This window comes from Microcaecilia unicolor, chromosome 4 (genome assembly GCF_901765095.1).
Source record: "Microcaecilia unicolor chromosome 4, aMicUni1.1, whole genome shotgun sequence".
In the NCBI taxonomy this organism is placed as follows: Eukaryota; Metazoa; Chordata; class Amphibia; order Gymnophiona; family Siphonopidae; genus Microcaecilia; species Microcaecilia unicolor.
In genome coordinates, this window is record NC_044034.1 from 97,754,442 (window position 1) to 97,778,501 (window position 24,060).

At 45.5% G+C, this 24,060-nt stretch overlaps 1 protein-coding gene across 1 annotated transcript in view; it reads right to left on the bottom strand.

Annotated features, from left to right (window-relative positions):
- Nucleotides 1–23,688, bottom strand: part of GTF2F2 (general transcription factor IIF subunit 2) — a 231,303-nt gene extending 207,615 nt beyond the window's left edge. Inside the window, exon 1 of the mRNA XM_030200520.1 lies at nucleotides 23,437–23,688. Within this exon, the coding sequence (XP_030056380.1) occupies nucleotides 23,437–23,502 (66 nt within the window). The 5' untranslated portion in view covers nucleotides 23,503–23,688. The remainder of the gene's footprint in view (nucleotides 1–23,436) is intronic.
- Between the last annotated feature and the right edge of the window lie 372 nt (nucleotides 23,689–24,060).

The window sequence follows — 24,060 nt, forward strand, 5'->3', positions numbered from 1 at the left end:
TAAAATCAGATTGGAACAAAGAGGTAGCAAGCATTTTGAATTTTTCTTTGTCTGTCTCTGATTTCTTTGTCTGTATATAGTATCCTGATTTCTTTGCTTTACATTGCTTTGTTTTGATCATTCATTCTGGCTTGTGTATTGCTTATCAAGAAATGCTTCCTGCAATAGCCCATTGAGCTATTCAGAACAATTGTAAATAAACTGTTTATATTAAATATGAAATTCGTCTGGCGTTCTCTACAAAAGTGGCGGCATCCTGGACTGTTTTCCCATTTTTAAAAAACTTTTTCTGGTTAATTTCATACATTTATTTTAATAAAGATTTATTAACAAGTATTTGAAATTTTTAACACATGCTAATCAACTTAACATGTATTAAGGTGAAATTTGGTTTTCCCTGCTAATTTCCTTGCCTTAAGTAAGGCTAGACCAAGCCAGATGAGTGGGTTTTGCCCCCCAACTAGGAGATGCCCTAGAAACACAGAATACTGATGTTTCAGCAACATCATCACAATAAAAGTAGGGATGTAGCCCTTGAACTTGCCACTATACTATTAACAAAGCAGATTTGGAAAAAAAAAAAGTCAAAAGCACAGTATAAAATAAACCACCTGGAACTACAGAACAGCATGAAAGCATAGAATAGCATTTCATAGTCCCCACTCCCTTGGACCGGGAAACACTTTCCTCAGAATCACCTCTGGGAGAAGACTAGAAGGTTCCCTCAGAATCTACACAATACTGTTTGACACTCTCCAACTGCCGTCTCCTCAGGTTGGTCCTGGACAGGTCTAGCAGGACTCAAAGAAAGGAAAATAGCAGATTAAGTACAAATTTCACCTTCCTTATTATCCTGCTAGACCAGCCCAGATAAGTAGGATGTACCAGAGCTTTAAGGACTCTGGGCAGGACAAGAACAACATATAAGATACAAGTCCCTTCTTTTTATTTATATTTTTTAATTATATGAAGTCTTTATTAAAAATATAACATATGTACAACAACAAAAGCAAAAAGCCGAAGTCCAAGAAAACAAGTAAAACTTCTAATATGACAGTTTTTGCTGAAAAACAAAAAGGACAAACCATTCCTCCCCAACACAACAAACAAAACAAAAATACCCACCACACCCCAACTATAGAAAAGGAAGTCTCTTCTTAACAGAGTTTACAAACTATTCAAGACAGACAAACAAGACAAATTAAGGATTAGGGAGTTACTTATTGTGGGAATGATTAAAACAAACATGGGTACTGAAAAGTTAAATACGGGGTTAAGAGGTAACAGCAGCCTCAAAAGGTGGGCTTTTAGCCTACATTTGAATAGGGCCAGAGATGGCGCATGACATATTCACAATCCCCAATACACTCCACCTGGTAAGAGAACACTTCACAATACTACTACACTAGGGCCCAAAGCAATGGCCAATACATCACCTTCAGTGTCAGCCTAGGACTACTGATCCCCTCTTTTTTTCCCCTTTAAATAAATACAGACTTTCACAGGCCAAGGCTTCTCCAGGTCACCTGGCCAATCCAATTGATACTGCTCTGCCCCACTAATAGCTAAACAAGCATGGCAGACAAAAATGGCACACCTATAGAAGGAGGGAGATTTCCTTAACCCTGAGCCACAAACAATCGTTAAGACTCAAAGATTCAACCAAACTGTGGCTCCATCTAGGGCTAAAGGACCAGGCCCAAATGTAGCTCTACCAATCAAACAGACCAAGTGTAGAGCTCTAAGAACGCAGACTCTGTATAATCGAACTCTGCGCCAGCAAAGCAACACTTGGGTCACCAAAATGAGTACCTGAAAACTGGGCACCTGAACAATTTGGGGGGGAGTGGGGGTCTCACCAGTGCCACTAATACCAGACTGTGGACCTGTTGCAAAAAGGAAAACAGGAACCTGAAAACAGGGACCTGGATTTACAAAAAAATTCAACAAGCTCACAAGGGTCCCCTAGAGTTCTTCCTTAAACATGCCCTGCCACCTGAACATCAAGAGAAGAAAAAACAAAAAGACATACTACAAATGAGACATCTGTGTGTCCAAAGCTTTAATTATACCATCACTCATCAAGTAAAATCTGGTTGTAAGCTTCTGTTGCCACTATCAGACATTTATCAGATAACCAAAAAGGGGGAAGAATTACAAACACCCAGAATGACAGAACCCCCCTTAAAGCTACAGTGCCTCATGGTGTATCCAAAAAGATCCCTTGAGATCAATGCTCAAGAGTAAAGGAGGCCAGACTTACTATCACTCTCTCTCTCTCAAACAACCAAACTTCTGAGGCCCTAACCTCGTCTGAGGGGACAGAGCCACGTTTGTAAACTGGTGAATGCCTTTCCCCTTTTGTTCTAGACAAGAGGATGCCCTAGCACACCAACCCTTCAAGGTTCACTTGGGCTCCTTCTATGCAGGGGTACAGATTAAAAGTAGGAAGAGCACAAAGAGAACTAGAAGCTGCTGCTACAGTGGACACAGTTCTCTAGCCCCCAATTCCACCCCCATATTTTTACATTTCACATTTATTTAATATATCAGAAGTTACAAAGTAGTTAAGCAGCTTACAGAGAAACTAAAATAAGCAACATACAAAAAGGGACATTATAGGAGAGTGGGATTGAAAAGATACACACTAGACATGATGGAGAGGGAGTGCAATTGGATCACGGCAAGGCAACCAGAAAAGAATGTTGCTTATGATAAAAAAAAACCATGAACTAAGAAAATCACCTTCAGAAGAAAGGAGAAAACCATACAGATGGACACCAAGTCTTCCAAAAAGAACAGGTTCCAACAAGATAGTACCTGCAACTCCAAGACTCTCCAGGCCAATGAGACAGCTACAATGAAAACCACCTCAAGTGTAAGGTCCTTGATCGAGGAGCAGCATATGTGCTCAAAATGGGCCCCAAAAAGCTCATGGAGAACAAAATTCAGGTCCTAAGAAGGAAAGAAGGAGCACAACAGAGGTCACAATTTAGTAACCCCCTTCAGAAACCAGGCCATCTTCCTATGTGCTGCCAGGGAAAGGCCATTAACTTTGCTCTGAAGACAGGAAAAAGCAGTCACCTAAAACCTTTAAGGAATTCAGGGCCAGCCCTGATCCAGCTCTTGCTACAAAAAAACCTAAGACATCTTATATCTGTGCCAACCAGGGGAATAGTGCCTGCTCACCAATTCTCAAAAACCTTCCATACCTGCACATAAGCCAAGGACATGGAAGCCTTCTGGGACCTGAGCAAAGCAGAGACAACTGCGAACGAAAACCCAAGCCTCAATATACCCCTCCTTCTCAAGGGCCAAACTTTAAGCCAGAAGGGATTCAGATCTTCCATTTCCATCAGACATTGATGAAGAAAAACAAGTCTCCTGGGTAGAAGAAGCAACTCGAACACCAACAGCCACACCAGGTCCACATACCATGACCGATGAGGCCAATCCGGAGCCACCAGGACGGTGCTCTATTCTGCACAGAGTCAGGCTATCAGAGGCCACAGAGGGAATATACACAGGGGCTCCTCCATGATATCTATCCCCTGAAAGGCCACCTCGCTGCAATGGCTGAAATCACTGTCTTAGCACTGGAGCATTTCACCTTCAGGTCAAACACTGGCGGGCCCCACTGGTTCTGAATGAGTTGAAAGGTTTCTGGCCCTAACTCCCTAGGATTCAACTGTGAGCGACAGAGTCCACCTGGACCCTGTCCTTAGCCACTATATGCACTGCTGCAGGGTCTGTAGATGCCTAATAGCAGAGACAAGCTGCTTCCAATGCCACCACCTGGCTCCAGGTGTCACCTTGTTTGTTCACATAGGCCGCCACTACCACGGTGCTGTCTATCATCACTCAGACTGCCTTCTCCCAAAGCAGAGGAAGGAATTCCATCAAGGCCAGGCATACTGCCCAAGTCTCCAGGCGATTGATTGACTATGAGGCCTCAGTGGGGACCAAGTCCCCTGGGCCTCTCTGCCTAAGCAACGAGCAACCAACTACACACTGTGGAGTTCAGCTGGATTCTCCGAAAGTGGTGGATGGCGCTGTCCCACCAGTCAGGACTAGATCTCTTCTTGGCAAAGTGAGGCAAAAGGCACTAGAAATCCTATGAAACCCAGAAATCCTATGAAGCCCGAGCCTGCCTGGTCAATAGAGCTGACTGTAGAGGCCATATGTGCGCTCATGTCCAAGGCAATACCTCCAGAGTCACCGCCATGGAGCCCAAGAGCTGCAGATAGTCCCAAATCTTGGGAGTCAGCAGCTCTCACAATCTGCATTTCTGGGCTTCAAGCTTTGCCACCCAATCCTCTGGAGAAAAACCATCCACCAAGCCATGTCAAAGTGAACTCCCAGATATTCCAGGACTTACGTAGGGAGCAGGTGACTCTTCAGATGATTCACCACCCAGCCCAGGCCTTCCAGGAGGGCTATGACCTGAGAAGTGGCTTCTCTGGCTTTCGTCTCTGTTGGCCCGAATCGGCCATCATCTAGGTAGGGATGCACCCTGATGGGCCACCACCATTACCTTCACCTTGGAAAAGGAGCAGAGGAGCCATGGCCAGCCCAAAGGGCAAGGCCTGAAACTGGAAATAGTGCCCAAGCACCAAAAGTGGAGGTATCACTAGTGATGATCCACAATGGGAATGGGGCTTCCGTGAGGTCCAAGGATGTCAAGAATTCACCTGGATGAACTGAGGCAATCACAGGCCAGATAGTTTCTGTTCGAAAATGCTGCACATGAAGGCAAGCACTCCCTTCAGATCCAGGATGGGCCCTTCTTTGGAAGGACCCCACTCAGCTAACAGAAAGGGTTCCACTGTTCCCAGGTTGAGCAAATGTTACAAGGTTAGAATGACAGCTTGTCATGTTATCTCAGAGTCCTGTGGGGACACACAAAGGTGTCTGGAGTGGTGCTGGCAAACTCTAGGAAGAAACCTTGTCTGACCATCTCCAGTATCAACTGATCTGAGTTGATGCTGACCTACTCGTTGGGAAAGAGGGGCAACCTGCCCCCTACTGGAACCACCGAGGGGCACAGCACACCATTCTTTGGCAGGCTGGGCGGCTCTGGCCCTGCTGGAGGGGCAGTCACTGGCTCTTTTGGGCCCACAAAAGAAGCCCAACTTAAAGGGCCTACCAGAATCCAAGGCCTAGGACAAACGCCAAGCCTGTCACAAAAAAAAAAAAATTATCAGCCTACTCCCCTGGAGCAGTCTCTAGCCAATAATTGCCGAGGGCCACTTTTCCGCAGCTCAGGGAGGCAGACAGGGCATGCCTCCCCCATATCCACATAGCCAGAACTGACCTACCACAGAGGAGGCCACTGACTGGGAGAAAAGACAGACCAAATCATAAAGCAAGTCCACCAGGAAGGCTGCACTAGACTCCAGACAGGAAGTAACAGTGGATTCTGGCAGCTGCTGCAGCCAAGGCAGTATGACCGTCACTACATATCCACCACAGATAGTGGCCTAAATGTCAGACATCCCAAAGGCAAATGCAAGGCAAAACTGCTACACCACACACTTCTCATGAAGCTCTTAGAAAGCCAAGATCCCTTGCATGGGGACAGCAGTCTTTTTGTCAACCTTGAGGTACATCCAGTACCTTTCTACATCTTCACGAGCAAAGGTATAAAGTTGATCCAGGACCCGTAGCCCATTTAAAAGCCCGATCCATGGAGTCCCACTCCACCAGCATCACTCAGCAGGAAATGCTTTGGGGGCCCTGTGAGGTCCTCCAACAGAGCATCCCCAGAGCCTCCATGACCTCATCAATGAGATAAGAAAGTTCCTCGCAACGGAAGAGCCAAATCACATGGGACTGCTCCTCATCCTCCTCACTTGAAGGAGGATCCTCCTCAGAGTCTGAAAGAGACTGAGGGGTCTAAGAGAGCCTCTTGATCCTCTGGGATCCATCTGGAGCCATTCAGGGTGTCTGAAGCCCCCTGGTCCCTCTTGCCGTGTTTGGCCCACAGAAAGGGACCTCTAGGCCCCTAGGAGCCCCACTGCTGGCCAGAGTTTGCTTAACCATTTGGGTTAAGCTCTGGAGCCAAAGAGAACCAGCCCCCCCCCCCCCAACAAAGAGACCCAGAGTGGGTAGCAGATGTATGCTTCTCCCCCCATCCCTCAAAGCCTCAATGGGTCTGAGAACTCACGTGCTGCACTGAAGCAGCAGAAACAGAAAACGGCAGGGAGCTCAAAATGCTGTCTTCCTCCCCCACCCCCACAGACATCGAGACCATGGATCCTGACACTTAGTGCAGGAAGAATGGCAGTCAGCTCCAGCAGCCCCCCTGACCCCTTCCCACCTCACTGGTCCATTTGTAGTCAGAAATGGCCCATCGCTGGAGGGGCAGACAGAGCCAGCAGCTATGATCAGCTCTTTACAGACTGCTCAGCACCTACCAGCAGACATGCAGGCCTACTTCTTCACTTGGGCCGACTTCAACCTAGGGCTGCAGCGTCCATGCCGATCCCCTGCTCTCTGTGGGTGTGCTCCTTTTAAGGCAAAAACAAGCCTGTTTTTTTTATTTTCTCTTTTGCACTCCAACAGAGGGAAAAAAGCTAAAGCAGGCAAACCTAATTTTTTTTTGTCAATGCCTGGGAGCTGCAGAAGGATTGCAACCCATGCCCCTCTGGCACAGTCCCGCAGGGCGCCTTGCCCAGTGAATGTTAAAAAGCGCAACTGGGAGCAAAGCTCAACGCTCAACTAGGTCTGATCCAGGGGCCAGGTAACCTGGGAGTGAAAGTTAGGCTCAACCTCTCTGTGCAGCCTCAGTCAGCAAAGGGAGGAGCTAGGCCAGGCACCAGCCTGAATAACCTACCATCTGCTAAAGATAGAGAAAAATACTGGAGATTTCCAATGAGAACAGCACGTTATACCGGCGAGTTCACTGGCAAAGACTAGCGTTTTCTTTATCTCCATCTGCTGGTGTGCTTCTTTCGTGCACAGAAGTACCTCACTCCCTATAATGTGCCACTCCCTCAGGTTTCTACAATCCAAATACATGAACCTGCATTGTTTACCATTAAATCTTAGCTGCCAAATTCTAGACCATTTAAGTTTCACTAAGATCCCTCTTCATGTTATCCACACCATCAGGGGCATCTATCTTATTGCAGATTTTGGTATCTTCAAAGAGGAAAACCTTACCAGAAAGTCCTTCCAAAATATCGCTTTCAAAAATGTTAAAAACAAAAAAAACTTTAAACAGACTTATGTTAACTACTAGCTGTGTTCTAAACTGACTTTAAATACTAACCTATACTCTAAGCTGCCTTTGTTAAATAAGCAGCGTAGTTAAGACACTGAAATTACTTACTTTCTTATTATTTTTTAATTCTTTATTTATTAATTTTTCATTTACATCTATAGATATAAATGGTAATATCAGAAAATTCAACACAGATAACTGCTTACAGCCATTCCTGGAAAAATAAAAAGGAAAACTATTTTAAATCTGTCCACAATTAATGAATCAAGATACTAGGAAAAATAAAAAAAATAAGAAAACAACTAAATAGTTGTAACCTAAATTCATAGCGGTTGAGCAAAACAGGATTTTACAGCCAACGTAACAGCGTTCTCAATGAGGCAAATCTTCAGGAGGTTTAACATCTTCTTCAATACAAGAAATTCTAGTAGTTTCGAGGGAGTAAAAAAATATGTAATTAACTGCATCAAGGGTTACATGGCATTTACAAGGGAACTTCAACCAAAAAGTAGCCCCTATATTAATTATTCTAGACTTATACAGTAGAAATTCCTTTCTCCTCTTTTGTGTGTTCCTTGCCATGTCGGGGAAAATCTGAAATTTTTGTCCCAAGAAACAGTCATTTAAATGACGAAAGTACAGTCTGAGAATGTTATTTCTATCAAGCTCAAGAGCAAATGTCACAATTAAAGTTGTTCTCTCTGTAATCACATCCAAAGAATTTTCAAGAAATTCAGTCAAGTTTAGATTTGGAATAGCCTGAGGCTGTTCTTTTGTAGGTCTCACTGCTCCAGAGATATACTGGGCTCTTGTTACAGGGGGATAACCCTCTGCAGGGATCCCCAGTATCTCACTGAAGTATTTTCTAAGCATATCTATAGATGAAATTAAAGGGGATTTGGGAAAATTCAATAGCCACAAATTATTCCTCCTTCCATTATTCTCCAGATATTCCATCCTTCTTTCCTGAATCTCTTTGTCTTTGACCAAAGTCACAGTTAAATCCTGCAACTGTTTAATCTCAGTTTCCATCTTTAGAATCTTTTCATTTGGTCCTGGACTTTTATAGATGTTCTGAGTAGATTGTTTCATTTCTACAATTTCACCTTTTATAGAAGAGTTTATTTGAAATAAGGTGTTATTTACCTGCTGGATTGCCTCCCATAACGTATTCATATTCACCTGGGTAGGTCTTTTCATTCCTCCGCCTTCCCCCAGAGCGACTCCATGGGAAGCAGGGACCCCGGCCAGCGTTTGTCCCTGAGATGTTGACTCCTTCCCTGAAGTTGAAGTACATGAGGGTCCTCCTTCCACAAACAGCATTTTTAGCTGTTGTGGCTCCACCGGTTCAACTATGCTTCCGGGTTGTTGAGGAGCAGTGAGAGAAGGAGGGCTCAACGTCGCGCCCTCAACGCTGTGCTCTGCACCCAAATGGGGTGAGCCCATCGAAGCAAGATCCTGCCCACCATGGGTCCCGATTCCAAAAGATTCCAGCGTCGTCTGACGAGAGACTGGGGATGGCGATGGTGCCTTGGAGGTAGGTGCCTGCGTCTTTCCCTTTCTTTTCCCCATCTAAAAGTCGGGGATAGAATTTCTCTGTCGGGGTCGACGCTGAGTCTCAGGAGCTCTGGAAACCTGCAACCGCTACTGACACCATCTTGATTCTTTTTGAAATTACTTATTTAATCCCAAGTTTACCTTTTCATAATTTCCCAACAGGCAAATACTCAACAGTGCAGTTTTCCTCACTGCAGATGCAGCAGCAGCAAGTAATGTCTCAGCACTCGTCAGGATTGGTTTACTTATATATCTGAGCTTCTAAGATGTTGTCTACTAACAACCTTTGATGATTCATAGTGCAATTAGTTTGCCAAAAGGGCTCTTTCAACTTGTCTCTTTAAATCAGTCACTATGGTTTAGTTAACAAGTAATTAAATGATAATCACGTTTTTTTTTTTCTTATTTCCTAACCGGAAGACCCGTTGTCAAATCTTGTTTAAAGGTTACTTTCTGTAGCAAATAATTAGCACCGATCATTACTAAGTGATCAATCTTGACATAAACTGACCTTCATCCACCATGGTCAAAATATTAGTGGGTACTGGTCTCAATATGATGGGCAGCCTTTACGATCACGGACTTTTAAGCTGCGGTCAACCTCACAGAGGCTGTTCTTGATCTTGTGGTCAACATCACTGAGCACTGGGCCTTTTATCTAGCATCAGGCTCAACCCAGTCTTCCATGAAGGCTATAGATCAGTATCTCATGTGGACACTGGAGCAAAATGCCTTGGTCACTTTACTTCAATACACACTATAGAAGCACCTGCCTCCTTATTTGTTTAGTATTTTCTCAATGCACACTAGCTTGCACCCTGTGCAGCCAGCAATAAGCGCTGGTCTTCTGATACACAGAGCATCAATAACCACCACCCGTCATCTACTGGAGACAACTAAGATGAGCGTCAGTCTTCATCTAATAGAAGCGACCAAGATGAGTGCTGGCCTTCAACTAGCAGAGGCAACTGAGATAAGCACTAGTGTACACCTAGTTACAATCTCCTTACCTTCAAATTAAACTGCCTTTCTGGAGCCATTCTGTGCTTTAGAGGCAAAATCCTAGCCTTCAAGTGGGACAGACCTTGGTTTACAGCTCACACCACATTCTGTACATCTGGTTTAAATCAATCAGTCTGGCTGCACTCAACATATGTTAAATTTGTAGAGGGGTCCAACCCAGGATTTATGCTGTCTGTTGCACAGTACATTCTGTACAAGCAGCCGCTAAGTGAAACTAATTAAGCACTTGGATCCAATCTAGGGAACTGATCTGGAAGAAGCCTGCATGGAGATCTAGCAGTGTGAGAGCAAGGAACTCTTGAGTCCCAGTGAGGCAAGCCTAGGAAGAAGCCAACTCATCTGTATGGTATAAGCTACTGAATTGCCCAGCAAGGTAGACCTAGGAGGAATTAAGCTAAAGAGACATGAGAGGAGATGACCCTGGATCACAGCAGGATAACTTATTTTACCTTACAGCCATCATGCCTCCCTGCCCATCTTCAAATCTTTGCTCAAAGCCCACCTCTTCAACGTCGCATTCGGCACCTAACCTTTATGCTTCTATTCAGGAAATCTAGACTGTCCCATTTTGACTGCTCTATTTGACTGACTGTACATTTGTCCTTTAGATTGTAAGCTCCTTGAGCAGGGACCGTCCTCTGTTAAACTGTACAGCGCTGTGTAACCCTAGTAGCGCTTTAGAAATGTTAAGTAGTAGTAGTAGAGGTTGAAGTGAGCTAAAAGGCAGCTTTTCGCCTGCCCTCATTTTCCCTGAAGAGCTCCTGATGCTTTTTCTCCAAAACGTCTGTACATAACTCAAAATGCACAAAGCCCCCTCTACTTCAGATCAGAGGGCTGCCCTGAATAAGCCAACTGGATAGCTGTATCCTGGGCTCAGAAAAGATGCCTCTTCTGGCAAGTTGCTGCTGCATTCATGCATATTCACAGTGTTTCTTGGACTGGTCAATCTGCCATGGCAGCCCAAAAGGCTCTGATGCTGGGGAAGCCTTCTTCTACCTCTAGGGTCCTCTGGAGCCTGAAGTGTACCTGTTGCCATCTCCTCTTTTATTCCCTTTCGCTAGATTAATTTTACAACTATTAATCCCAGGCATAAATCCCTAAGGCCTAAAGGAATCCTGCCTGGCCTCAACAAACACCTAACAGTGCTCCTGAAAGAGGAGGGAGGAAGAACAACAGACCGCTGCCAGCTAAGATGATGCAGAAAGAACCTCCTAAAGCAAGGGTGTCTAAGTTCAGCTCTCACCCAGTTAGGTTTTCTGGATTTCCATAATTGAATATGCATGAGATCTACAGGATTTCCACAATGGATAGAGGAGTGGCCTAGTGGTTAGGGTGGTGGACTTTGGTCCTGGGGAACTGAGTTCGATTCCCGGCACGGGCAGCTCCTTGTGACTTTGGGCAAGTCACTTAACCCTCCATTGCCTGCCGCATTGAGCCTGCCATGAGTGGGAAAGCGTGGGGTACAAATGAAACAAAAAAAAAATGAATATGCATGAGATCTATTTGCATACAATCCTGAAAACTCAACTGGGTTGTGACCCTCAAAGACTGAGATTGGACTCCCCTGGCCATAGGTCTCTAAAACTACAGAACAGGTACATGTCACCCTGCCCGAACCTCCTCATCCTTGTGGCACCAACGGTTCCCACCTGCTAGTGACACAGCCAAACTGATAGGCTTCCTGGCTATATCAGCATTTAAAGGGAAAATCAAGCAGATTTCATGTTTTCACCTATTGGAAGAAGGGCAAATCCCACTGGTCTGGCAAGAAAGAACTCTGAATTTAATTTTTGGCATGGTAAACAAAGTCTATATAGCAATGTATTCAACAAGAAGTGGACTATAACAGATTCTAGGTGATGAAACTGTAATCTCTCCCTTTAGCCAGCATATGAACAGGAGGAATACGTGAATACAACTAGGAAAAAAATCAACCAGGAAAGGAATGATTTTCAGAATACAGGAAGAATGACTTGTGCAATTTAAAATAATGATAAATCGCATATCTTGGAAGTTCTGTATGCTGTGTATCCAGTCTATATAAAACCGATTTCTCCTTACAGCTTTCTAATTGTTATGGGTTCTATACATTTTCCTAATTTAATTTTAAGTATGTGAAACTTGGTCTCCCAGAAATACATTTTCTTAAGATAAAAGATGGCACCCTGTGTTTTGGGAGGCTCACATATCCTTAGTTACCCAATTTTCTGTATAGATTATCTAACCTGGATGGAATTGCAAAAATAGAATCTATATTGTGTGAAGCAGAGACTAAACTAATTAGACCACAGTTAATGAGTCTTTGAAAAGTTCAATTTTTACCCTGTCTCATTCCACACTCTTATCTGTCCGTCATGACTTAATAGTAAGCTCATGGAGCAGGGCTTGTCCCTTATGTATATGTGACACTGCTGCTGTTGTGGGGACCCAGGAGAATTAGACAGCTGGGGTCTAGCAGGGAATAAGGGAGAAATGGGAAATCTGTGTCACTCATATAATGAAGAAAGATTTAAGTTTTTCTGAGGCAGAAAATAGTGGCCTTGAAGACTATGAACTGTGAATATTTGACTTAGGCTAATTGTCTGTTGAACCAAATGTACTAGCAAAAGGCCTTGAAACCTAGGTCTGAAAGAAACAGAGAAAAAATTGTCTGGAGCATAGCCAAAGAAGAATGTACGTGGCCCAACATTATATGGTGTACCTATTGATGGAACAGACAGGGCGTGAGAAAGGGAAAAAGTGTGTTGCTTGCCAATTATGCTATCATGCCAAAGAATGAATCTATATTCTAAAATTTGCTAATAAAAGCAGCTTAGCTAAAGGAGAAATCATAGACATCGAGCAAGGCTTCTAGATTTTTGAAGCTGTGTGATAATCTCTCCTAAGCCTGGCTTTAGCTGTAACCTATGTAGTGTGTTTATTTCCTTGAACACATCCTGGGCTCTGAAATCTAAGAGCCGAGGTAATGGCAAGGAATCCCCCAGGTTCCAACAGTCATCACTGCAGACACCATGTAACACTATATAATTGTTTATTTTATTTATTCCTTATATACTGCTTTTGCACACAGTGATGTCATAACATTTATTGTACCATTATAATAAATCAAAGAGCTTATTCACCTGAAAAACTTTATTGCTATGTGCAGCACAGTACCAAGAAACTCAATGGAGAACACAGACCATGCTGCCCTTTTTGCATCTTTGAGCATCTCACAGATTCCCTTTCCTTCTATGTTCTACCAACAGATTTAAGGAGTAACAACCAAGCAAAGTAAAAGGTAAAAGCAGACTTAAATCTGTGAAGATTAATATATAAAAAGCAGTAAAGCACAAAGCACTAATTACACACACATTTAGTGAGGGCATCTACTAACTAGAAAATAAATCTAATTCCGCTTCAAGAATCTATAGAAATTGGATTTTATATAGGGACCATTCAAGTTAAGTCTCAGATCCATAATCAAAAAATTTTTGCATAAACACATGAACTCAGCAAAACAACACTCATTTCTAACATCTAATGATACTATTTCTGTATGCCTGCAAATTCAGTATATATGTGGTAGTTATGCATGGTTACTGGTCCTAAGTGAGATCTAATGCATTATGCATATACACTAATACATTCATTCATTATTCATTAACACATCTGAAACCATCAGAACTTAACAAATCAGAGAAACACATTCAACATATAGCCAAATACAGTGAGCTCACCAGAAATCACTAATTACAGGAAGACTAAAAAATTTGATCAAGTGGCTTCCCTTTACAGCATCTAGGTCAGAATGTGCAGTACAGCACCTGCACTAGTGATTATTGCATTATCAACGGCATTTTTTTACTTATATTTCACTTACTCTCTCATAAATCATCTCTAATCTATTTTATTATTTCCTAGAAGAATGGTTAAAAGGTGAGGTGAAAGAGGCTATTAGAGTCAAAAGAACATCTTTCAAAAAATGGAAAAAGAAGAATCTGAAGAAAATAAGAAGCAACAAAAGCACTGTCAAGCCAAATGCTAAGCACTGATAAAGAAGGCTAAATATTGAAGAAAAACTTGTCGCGGAGATGAAAAAATCATAGTGAAAAAATTTTCAGGTCTAATCAGAAGCAGGAAGCCTGCGAGGGAATCTGTGGGACTGTTAGATCAGGAAGGAGCAAAAGGAGCACTCAGGAATGACAAGGCCACAATGGAGAGATTGAATGAGTTCTTTGCTTCATTCTTTACAGAAGAAGATGTAAGAAATCTACCTATACTGGAAATGGTTTTCAGGGGTGACCTTGCAGAGGAACTAAAAGAAATCTTGGTGAACTTGGAAGATGTACTGAGCCAAATCAGCAAGTTAAAGAGTGATAAATCACCTGGACCGGATGGTATACATCCCAGGGTATTGAAAGAACCAAACATGAAACTGCTGATCTGCTACTAGTGATCTGTAACCAGACGTTAAAATCATCTGTACTAACTGAAGACTGGAGACTGACCAATGTAACGCAGATTTTTAAAAAGGGTTCCGGGCAGATCTGGGAAATTACAGACCGGTAAGACAGAGGTCCATGCTGGGCACAACAGTGGAACTATTATAAAGAATAAATTTACGGAACACGTAGACAAACGTGGTTTACTGGGACAGAGTCAGCATGAATTCAGCCAAGGGAGGTCTTGCCTCACCAATCTGCTTTATTTCTTTGAAGCTGTGAATAAACATATGGCTAAAGGTGAACCGGTTGATTTTCAGAAAGCTTTTGACAAAGTACCTCATGAGAGACTCCTGAAAAAATGAAGGCTTCATGAGATAGGAGGTAATGTCCTTCTGTGGAGCAGCTATTGGACAGAAAAGAGAAGGTAGGGTTAGATGGCCATTTTTCGAGAAGGTAGGGTTAGATGGCCATTTTTCTCATTGAGGAGGGTGAATAATCGAGTGCTGCAGGGATCTGTACTGAAACCAGTGCTATTTAGCATATTTATAAATGATTTGGAAATTGGAAGGACGAGTGAGGAGATTAAATTTGCAGATGACAAAAAAACTATTCAAAGTTGTCAAAACGCATGCAGATTGTGAAAAATTGCCAGAAGACCTTGGGAAATTGGAAGGCTGGACATCCAAATGGCAGATAAAATTTAATGTGGACAAATGCAAAGTGATGCACACTGGGACGAATAATCCGAATCATAGTTATCTGATGCTAGGGTCCACTTTAGGAGTCAGCACTCAAGAAAAAGACCTAGGTGTTGTTGTAGACAATACGCTGAAATCTTCTGTCCAGTGTGTGGCGGAGGCCAAAAAACTAACAGTATGTTAGGAATTATTAGGAGAGGGATGCAAAATAAGACCAAAAATATTATAAATGCCTCTGTATTGCTCCATGATGCGACCTCACCTTAAGTATTGTGTTCAATTCTGGTTGCTGCATCTCAAAAAAGGGGAAGAAGGCAGAAGGGGACATGATTGAGGTCTACAAAATCCCAACTGGTATGGAGCAGGTTGAGTGAAAAATCAATTCACCTCCTTCAAAAAGCAAAGAGACCAGGGGGACAGTCAAAAGTATTTCCATGCAATTTCATTAAAACAAATAAGAGGAAATATTTTTTTACTCAAAGAATAGTTAAGCTATGGAACCCGTTGTTAGAGGATGTGGTAATGACGGTTAGTATACCTGGGTTTGGACAAGTTCCTGGAGGAAACGTCTATAGTCTTGTTATTGAGATGGACATGGGGGAAGCCATTGCTTGCCCTGGGATTGGTAGCATGGAATGGTGTTACTAACTGGAAACAGGATGCTGGGCTTGATGGACCTTTGGTCTTTCCCAGTATGGTAATACTTAAGTAATTAGGATTCTGCCAGGTACTAGTGACCTGGATTGGTCACTGCTGAAAGCAGGATACTGGGATAGCTAGACCATTGGTCTGAGCTAGTATGGCTATTCTTATGTTCTTATATTGGAGTGGCTAATTTCCAAAAGTCGTTTTAAGGAATTTGTAGACAATGTGTGGTTTGGAAATAAGGGAATAACTGAAAGGGCTACAGTTTTCATGGAATTCTTTCCAACTCCTCTATGGCCATCCAAATGTAGGCATGTGCATATGCATTGATAAATACTCATGCATATGCGTATATGTGTGCATGCGAGTGTGTGTATGTGAGTATTGTTGAAAATTATGCTGTTTAATATGCTGATAAATTAAATGCTAACAATGTTTTAAATGTGTTACAATATACTTAACACTGTGATAACTGTTATACACAACGCTGTGATGGTTTTGAAACATAGCTGCACAGCTGCCATGTAGCGGAAGATTTGCTTTCTGTGGATTGAGCCCAACCATGTGATTTACTGGGAAGGGAAAATCAGGTTCTTACCGTGATAATTTTTTTTCCTTTAGTCATAGCAGATGCAGCCATTACAGATGGGTTGTGTCCATCAACCAGCAGAGGGAGATAGAGAGCACACTTTTTTCAGTGCCTCATACCAGCTTGCTCCACTGCCTCTCCTTCAGTAATTGAAGCTTCCAAAGCAGTATGGCAAACCGCAATGGGAATAACATGAGCTTTCCTCACAGCGAACGATGGCCCTACAACAAAGGGCATTAACTCAGAATGGAGGGAATGAAACATCCTCCCGGAGGGCATAAACTCATCCTCCACTGAGACATAACTGGAGGGAATAAACTCATCCTCCAAAACATGAAACTGGAGGGAATTAAGTCATCTTCCTTTAATTGAACAAGAATCCTGAAGACTGTTTTCCAACTTTCTCCCAAGGACGGAATCATGAACAGAACCTGAAATAGATTTACAGCAGATTGCAATCAGACAGGGAGGGATCATGGCTGCATCTGCTATGACTAAAGGAAAGAAAATTATCACGGTAAGAACCTAATTTTCCCTTCCTTGTCATCAAGCAGATGCAGCCATTACAGATGGGATGTATCAAAGCAATCCCTAGATAGGGCGGGAACAAGCCACACCACGCGCCAGCACTTGCGCTCCAAAATGTGCGTCCCTCCTGGCAGCCACATCCAGCCTGTAATGTCGGGCAAAAGAGAGCTTAGAAGCCCATGTTGCAGCACTGCAAATCTCATGAAGAGATAGTGCTCCAGTTTCCGCCCAGGAAGAGGAAATCGCTCTTGTGGAATGTGCTTCAGGCAGAGCACGGCCAGACGCTGAAGACCCTCTGCGAGGGCCTGCAAACAGCACAAAAAGATGATCAGAGGTCCTGAAAGAATTTGTAATTCGCAGATACTGCAACAGAGTCCTGCGCACATCCAAAAGGTGCAACTGCCCAAATGAATCTGGAAACTCCTCCTCAACAAAGGAGGGAAGAAAAACAGGCTGGTTTAGGTGAAACGCTGAAACCACCTTAGGCATGAAGGAAGGCACGGTCCGAACCGTGACCCCTGACTCTGAGAATTGCAGAAAAGGGTCTCTACAGGACAGCGCCTGGAGCTCTGACACCCGTCTCGCCGAGGTAATGGCCACTAAAAAGACGGCCTTCAGTGTCAAATCTTTCTCTGAAGCACGCCGAAGCGGTTCAAAGGGAGCCCCCTGAAGGGCCTTCAATACTAACCCCAGCTTCCAAGCTGGACAAGGTGCCCGCATGGGAGGACGGAGCCGAAGCACCCCTCTAAGAAACCGTGCCACATCTGGATGAGCAGCTAAGGACACACCTTCAACCTTGCCATGCAGGGAGGCCAATGCTGCCACTTGCACCCACAGGGAATTATAGGCCAAGCCTTTGTGTGCACCATCCTGCAAAAAGTCCAGAATCGGCGAGACAGGAGCCCGCAATGGAGAAAGCGCTCTTGAAACACACCAGACTTCAAACTGGCGCCAAATCCTGGCATAAGCCACGGAAGTGGAGCGCTTACGGGCCTGCAGGAGATTGGAAATTACCTTATTTGAGTAGCCTTTATCTCTCAATTGCGCCCTCTCAATCGCCATGCCACAAGACCAAAGCGGCAGGCGTCCTCCATGGCCACCGGACCCTGTGACAACAGGTGCGGAACCAGAGGTAACGGAAAGGGAGCCTCCAACAGCATCTGTCGGAGGTCCGCACACCAAGGCCTCCTGGGCCAATCCGGGGCGATGAGCACCACTTCTCCTGGATGCAGCCAAATCCGCAGGAGCACTCGCCCTATCAAGGGCCACGGAGGGAAGACATACAGCAAGCCCAGGGGCCAGGGTTGAGCCAAGGCATCCAACCCGGCAGAGCGAGGATCCCTCCGTCTGCTGAAGAAGCACGGGACTTTGGCATTGGAACTGGTCGCCATAAGATCCATCACTGGCTTCCCCATTTGGTATATATCTGCAGGAATACATCGTCTGCTAGTTCCCACTCCGCTGGATCGATCTGATGCCTGCTTAGATAGTCGGCTTGCACGTTGCTCTGACCTGCAATGTGAGCTGCTGACAGGGACTGTAGATGCAGCTCGGCCCAGTGGCAAATTTGTTCGGCCTGCGCGGCTAGAGCTCTGCACTGAGTGCCGCCTTGTCGATTTATGTAGGCCACTGTTGTTGTGTTGTCCGACATCACTCTGACAGCCAATCCTTCCAGGGTCACTTGAAAGGCCAGAAGAGCCAGAAACACCGCTTTCAACTCCAGGCGGTTGATAGACCACTCCGACTCATCGGACATCCACAGACCCTGGGCATTCTTCCCCTGGCAATGTGCGCCCCAGCCCTTCAGGCTGGCATCTGTCACCACTAGGCACCAATCGGGGAGCGCCAGCGGCATTCCCCGCCGCAACATGCTGTCCGAGAGCCACCACTCCATACTGAGGCGGGCCGCAGGGAGCCAAGAAAGTCTGCACTGATAATCCTGAGATACTGGAGACCATCGTTGAAGTAGAGAATACTGTAGAGGTCTCAGGTGCGCTCTCGCCCATGGCACCACTTCCAAGGTGGCCGTCATCGATCCCAACAGCTGGACAATGTCCCAAGCTCGTGGGCGGGGCATCCTCAGGACCAGACGGACCTGATTCTGAAGCTTGCACCGCCTTTGCTCGGGAAGAAACACATAGCCCGAGGCTGTGTCGAACGTGGCCCCCAAATATTCTAGAGATTGCGAGGGGGTCAGGTAACTTTTGGCCATATTGACGACCCAGCCCAGAGACTGAAGGACTGAAACCACTCTGGCTGTAGCTAGATGACTCTCTTTTTCTGAGTGTGCTCTGATGAGCCAGTCGTCTAGGTACGGGTGAACCCGGATACCCTCTCGCCTGAGAAAGGCAGCTACTACCACCATTACCTTGGAGAAGGTTCGGGGAGCTGTGGCGAGGCCAAAAGGCAAGGCCCGAAACTGGAAATGTTTTCCCAACACCGCAAACCTCTGGTGCGGGGGCCAAATTGGTATGTGCAAGTAAGCTTCTTTCAGAGAAACTCTCCTGGCTGTACCGCCGCAATGACGGAGCGCAGGGTTTCCATGTGAAAATGCCGCACTCTTAAGGACTTGTTTAGCTCTTTTAAGTCCAGGATCGGGCGAAAAGACCCGCCTTTTCGTGGCACCACAAAGTAAATGGAGTAGCGGCCTAGACCTTGTTCGGCGGGAGGCACCGGGGTCACAGCCCCTATCCGGCACAGACTGTGCAAAGTCTCCTCTACCGCCACCTGTTTGGCGGCAGAACCGCATCAGGACTCCACAAACACGTCTCTCACAGGGGCATCGAATTCTATTCGGTACCCGTCTCTGATCAGGTCCAAGACCAACTGATCTGTGGAGATTTTGGCCCACTCCTCGAAAAAGAGGGAAAGTCTTCCTCCGATGACAGGAAACAAGGAGGGGGCCGGTGCACCATCATTGAGAGGGGCATCCCTGAACTCCAGGCCTTAAACCGGCAGCTGCGGAACATTTGTCCGAGCGAAAGGAGTTTCTCTGCTGAAAGCGGGCACGCAAAGTGAACCCAGCAGCACGCCCCGGGCGGTACCTTCTAGCTTCACGGAAGCGAGGTCTGTAAGAGGGGCGGACCGCCTGACCCTTAGAGGAAAGCTTCGGCCTATCTTCGGGCAAGCGCTGAGGTTTGGAATCCCCCAGGCCTTTAACAATGTTTTCCAGCTCCTCACCAAACAGGAGGAGGCCTTGAAAGGGCAACTTTACCAACCTTTGCTTAGAGGCCATGTCCGCCGCCCAATGTCGTAGCCAAAGAGTGCGGCGAGCCGCCACTGCTACAGCAATTTGTTTAGCCGAAGCTCTGACCATATCATAAAGGGTGTCAGCCAAAAAGGACAAGGCCGACTCCATCCGCGGAGCCACTTCAGATAAGGTCTCCGTTCCATCACTGGGCTGTTCCACTGCCTGCTGTAACCAAGCCAGGCAGGCTCTAGCAGCATAACAACTGCATGCAGACGCCCGAACAGTGAGACCTGCCAAATCAAAGGACCACTTCAGAGCTGAATCAAGCCTGCAGTCTTGAATATCCTTCAGGGCAACACCTCCTTCAACAGGGAGGGTAGTTCTCTTTGTCACAGCTGTGACCAGGGCATCCACTTTAGGCATTGCGAAGCGAGCCAATTGTTCCTCACTCAGAAGGTATAATTGCCCCATAGCCCTGGCAACCTTCAAAGGTCCCTTGGGGTCAGCCCATTGAGCCGAAATAAGCTCTTGGATGGAGTCATGCAAAGAAAAGGCTCGAGCAGGCTTTCTGGTACTAGCCATCCTTGGATTAACAGAGGAGGCTGTGCCACTCCCAGGATCTTCAATCGAGAGGGCTTGTAAGGCATCTGAAATAAGCGCTGGCAGCTCCTCGCGGTGGAAAATCCTCACCGCAGACGGATCATCAAGCTCCTGTGGCAATTCTGCACCAGACTCTGGCTCCTCAGCCCAAGAAGTTCTGCCAGACCCCTCAGAATCCTCATAGCCCGACCACGGGGGGGGGGGGGGGGGGGCCCACACTCAGAAGGGGAATTAGCCCTTCTGCGTTTATCAGGAGGATAAGAAACAGGCAAAGCCAACTCCAAAAGGCCAGGTTCCACCGGGGGGGACAGGCAGAGGGTCCGAAGAACCCTGTGGAAGAGCTCTTTTAAGCATGTACGCCCTATGCAGCATTAAAACAAAATCAGGAGAGAAAACCGCTCCCTGACCGCCCGGATCCTGCCCAGGGCTATCAGCTCTATTATTAGCCTCACTCAGAGGACCCCCTCCCGGATTCAGGGCTCTCCGTCGCACCATGTGAAAAATCCAAAATGGCGTCTGCTGCCAGTTCAGAGCGCAAAAGATCGCCGCTCGCCATGCTCGGGCCGGCTCTACCGTCTGTACAGCACGAATTACAGAGCCCCGCTGCTGATTTGCACTTGCCACATTTAGAACAGCGCTTTACAGTCTCCGTAGCCATCGCCGAAAACGGCGGAAAAATTCAAAAATGGCGGTTCGCGCCAAAAATGTCCCGATCGCGGGCCCACCCCGGAGGAGTCATAAAACACTCTTACCTCACTAGACCGAGTATCACAGCTCCGGTCCTGCAGAAGTATCTCAAGAAAAAAAAAACCTCTTTTCCAAGATCGCTGCGCTAAAGCGCGACACGACTTTAATTTTTTTTTTTTTTTAACACTGTGAGGAAAGCAGAGGCAAAAGAAGTAAATAAACACACTCCGGAGGCTCAGATAAGTGGAAAAGGCAGGGAAAGGCGAACCAATGTGCCTGCATCCACTGAGTGGGAAAGGACAGGGATAAGCAACCTAATATGTCCACATCCATGGGGGCATGGGTAAGGCAGGGAAAGGGCTGACCTTTGTGTCTTCAAAGTGAAGCTGCTATAGTCTCTACACCCTGGCTAACAACTGGCAAGCCAGGAGCCACCCCCAGGCAGATTTTTGATGGAGCTCGAAGAAGCTGCAGCCACCCTGCTTGGGGAGATAGAGAATACTGAAGAGGCAGTGGAACTAGCTGGCCATGAGGCACTGTGAAAAACTGAGTGCTCTCTACCTCCCCCTGCTGGTTGATGGACACAACCCATACGTAATGGCTTCATGTGCTTGATGACAAGGAATGGTTGTTTGCAGGAAAATCCTGAACTGGGATGCGACAGAAGTAAAAGAGAAACTGTGCAGCTGATTGTAACATGACTGTTTGCACTACTTTGGAAATTTGAGATTATGTTTGAAGCTGACTTAAACTGTTATATTCCCTGACTATACATATCAATTTGCATTCTGACCTGTTTCCTAGTTATCATTAAGTAAAGCCAGTTTGAAATTTAATCCAATGACTGCTGGTTGTTTTTGAATGTGAGTGAGTTTGAGAGCATTCAGGGGAAAATAACCCCACGGCCTGTCCCCACTCGACATCTGAACTCTGTACATCCTGGTCCCAGGGTCTTAACCCGAGGAACTTGGCCAGTGTCTGTGAATGAAGTGAGTGGGACCAGGGTTACACTAAGTTGCAGGTTTTGCATCAGTTGCAGCCTTTATTACATGCAGACTTTTCAGTTGGTGATCCAGTTGTCCATCCGTGCTTCTACTTCTGGATTACTGAAATGAACAGTATGTGGATTTATCAGGGTATTTGCTTTGCCACACCACCTGCATGTAGTTCCAAATGAAGCAGCCCAGTTGATTTTTAAACGTCTGTCTGCTCAGCCCCTGAGTTTGCTTTCACTAGTTATGCATCTTGACTTGTGCTGCTGCGTTTTTTTCAGGGCTTCATGGGGCGTGGGTCCAGGGTATTTGTCTCAGGGAATTGTTCCCTATGTTCACGCCAGGGTGCACCTCTACAGGTACCATCAATGAAGCGTACTTCATTGGTGCACTGGAGAATGCACGCCTTCCTAGTGGTGGTTCTAGGATTGTGGAATTAGTTGCCCAAGTTTTTGCACAAGGAGCCAGAGCATCATTTATTGCTTACAAAGCTGAAGACCTGGCTATTCTCAGGGCTGGGGGATAATAATTTCAGGAAGGTCCCCTTTCTGCTGCTAGTGGTGTTGGTGGGGGAGGTAATGGGTGACCACGAATGCTAATTGTATTATGTTGGGGGTTCTTTAATGTTGTAAACCACTTTAATAGCCTCTATAAGATTAGTAGGTGGCATAAAAGTTTTTGAATGAATACATAGAATCCGGCAGCCCTTTCTCACTGGATACAATTAAGGAGATCAAAACATTGAAAAGAAACATTGCTATTCTTAACAAAATCTAAAATTGACTTACACATTCAGATAATGTTATCCTAATCTGAGCTCACAATCAGTTCACTAATAGTGTTTAACTCTCAAAAGTTCACCACAGAGATATTACTATAAAAAAAAACTGGCCTTTAATCAAGTATAGTGAAGTCATGAAAAGTCAGGTCTGAATTCTGTTTGGAAGGAATTTAACAAGAACGGCATCGAATGTACAGGGACCCATGCAGAAAGGTACTGTGCAATGCCTTTAAAAACATTCAGGCAGATGCCAAACGTCAAAGGAAGAAGGTAGAGACCCTAAGGACCCATGGCCAGCAAAAAAGTGGCCACTACCAAGCATAATAGTCCAAAAAACAGCAGCACAGCAAGATGCTCTGCATCACTGTCCGTATACAGTTACTGCTCTAGAGCATCCCCCGACTCACTCTGTTTCTAGGGTACCAGACCTAGTTAGCCCTATCCCGGCTACTTGTCTTTTTCTACTCAAATGAGCAACTGAAGTGGGTTCTTACCTTCACCAGCCACACTCCAGTGTTTTGTTTGGCTCCGGTGAGATCCAGTTCCCCTTTCTCGGCCATGCTGCTGCTGTCACCATACAGAATGCTAGAAGAAAATAGCGCACGAGCTCCGGCAGTTTACTTTACAGACTTTAATCATGGAAGCTATCCGCGCGCCCCACAGACGCAAACGTAAGGGCCCAAGGAGGTTCTCATTAACAATAACCAGTTGGGTCCCACACACACCGGCGCACGGCTTAACGGAAGCCCAACATGGACAAACTTCACCGCCAGGACGGTCGCGGGACTATCTGTTTCGCTGAGTTAAAAAAAAAAAAAAAAAAAAGAGCAGACTGTGTGTGGCTGGTGATAACCTCAGGTCACCGTCCTCTCAGAAGCAGAATTAAGTGTCTCCTGATTCGCTGACGGAGTCGATCTTAGGGGATATTGCAAATAGAGCATCTGTGCTGGGCTCCAGCACCACAAGGGACCTCAAGGCAAAGCTGATTAATGTTATTGAGGCCATTTGCTACTAATGTTGTGATCTGCAGTCACAATGCCGCAACAACTACATCATGGTCATCAACCACGCTTCTGCCCTATAGCGGGGCCACAGCAAGACAACACCTCTTGGTTATT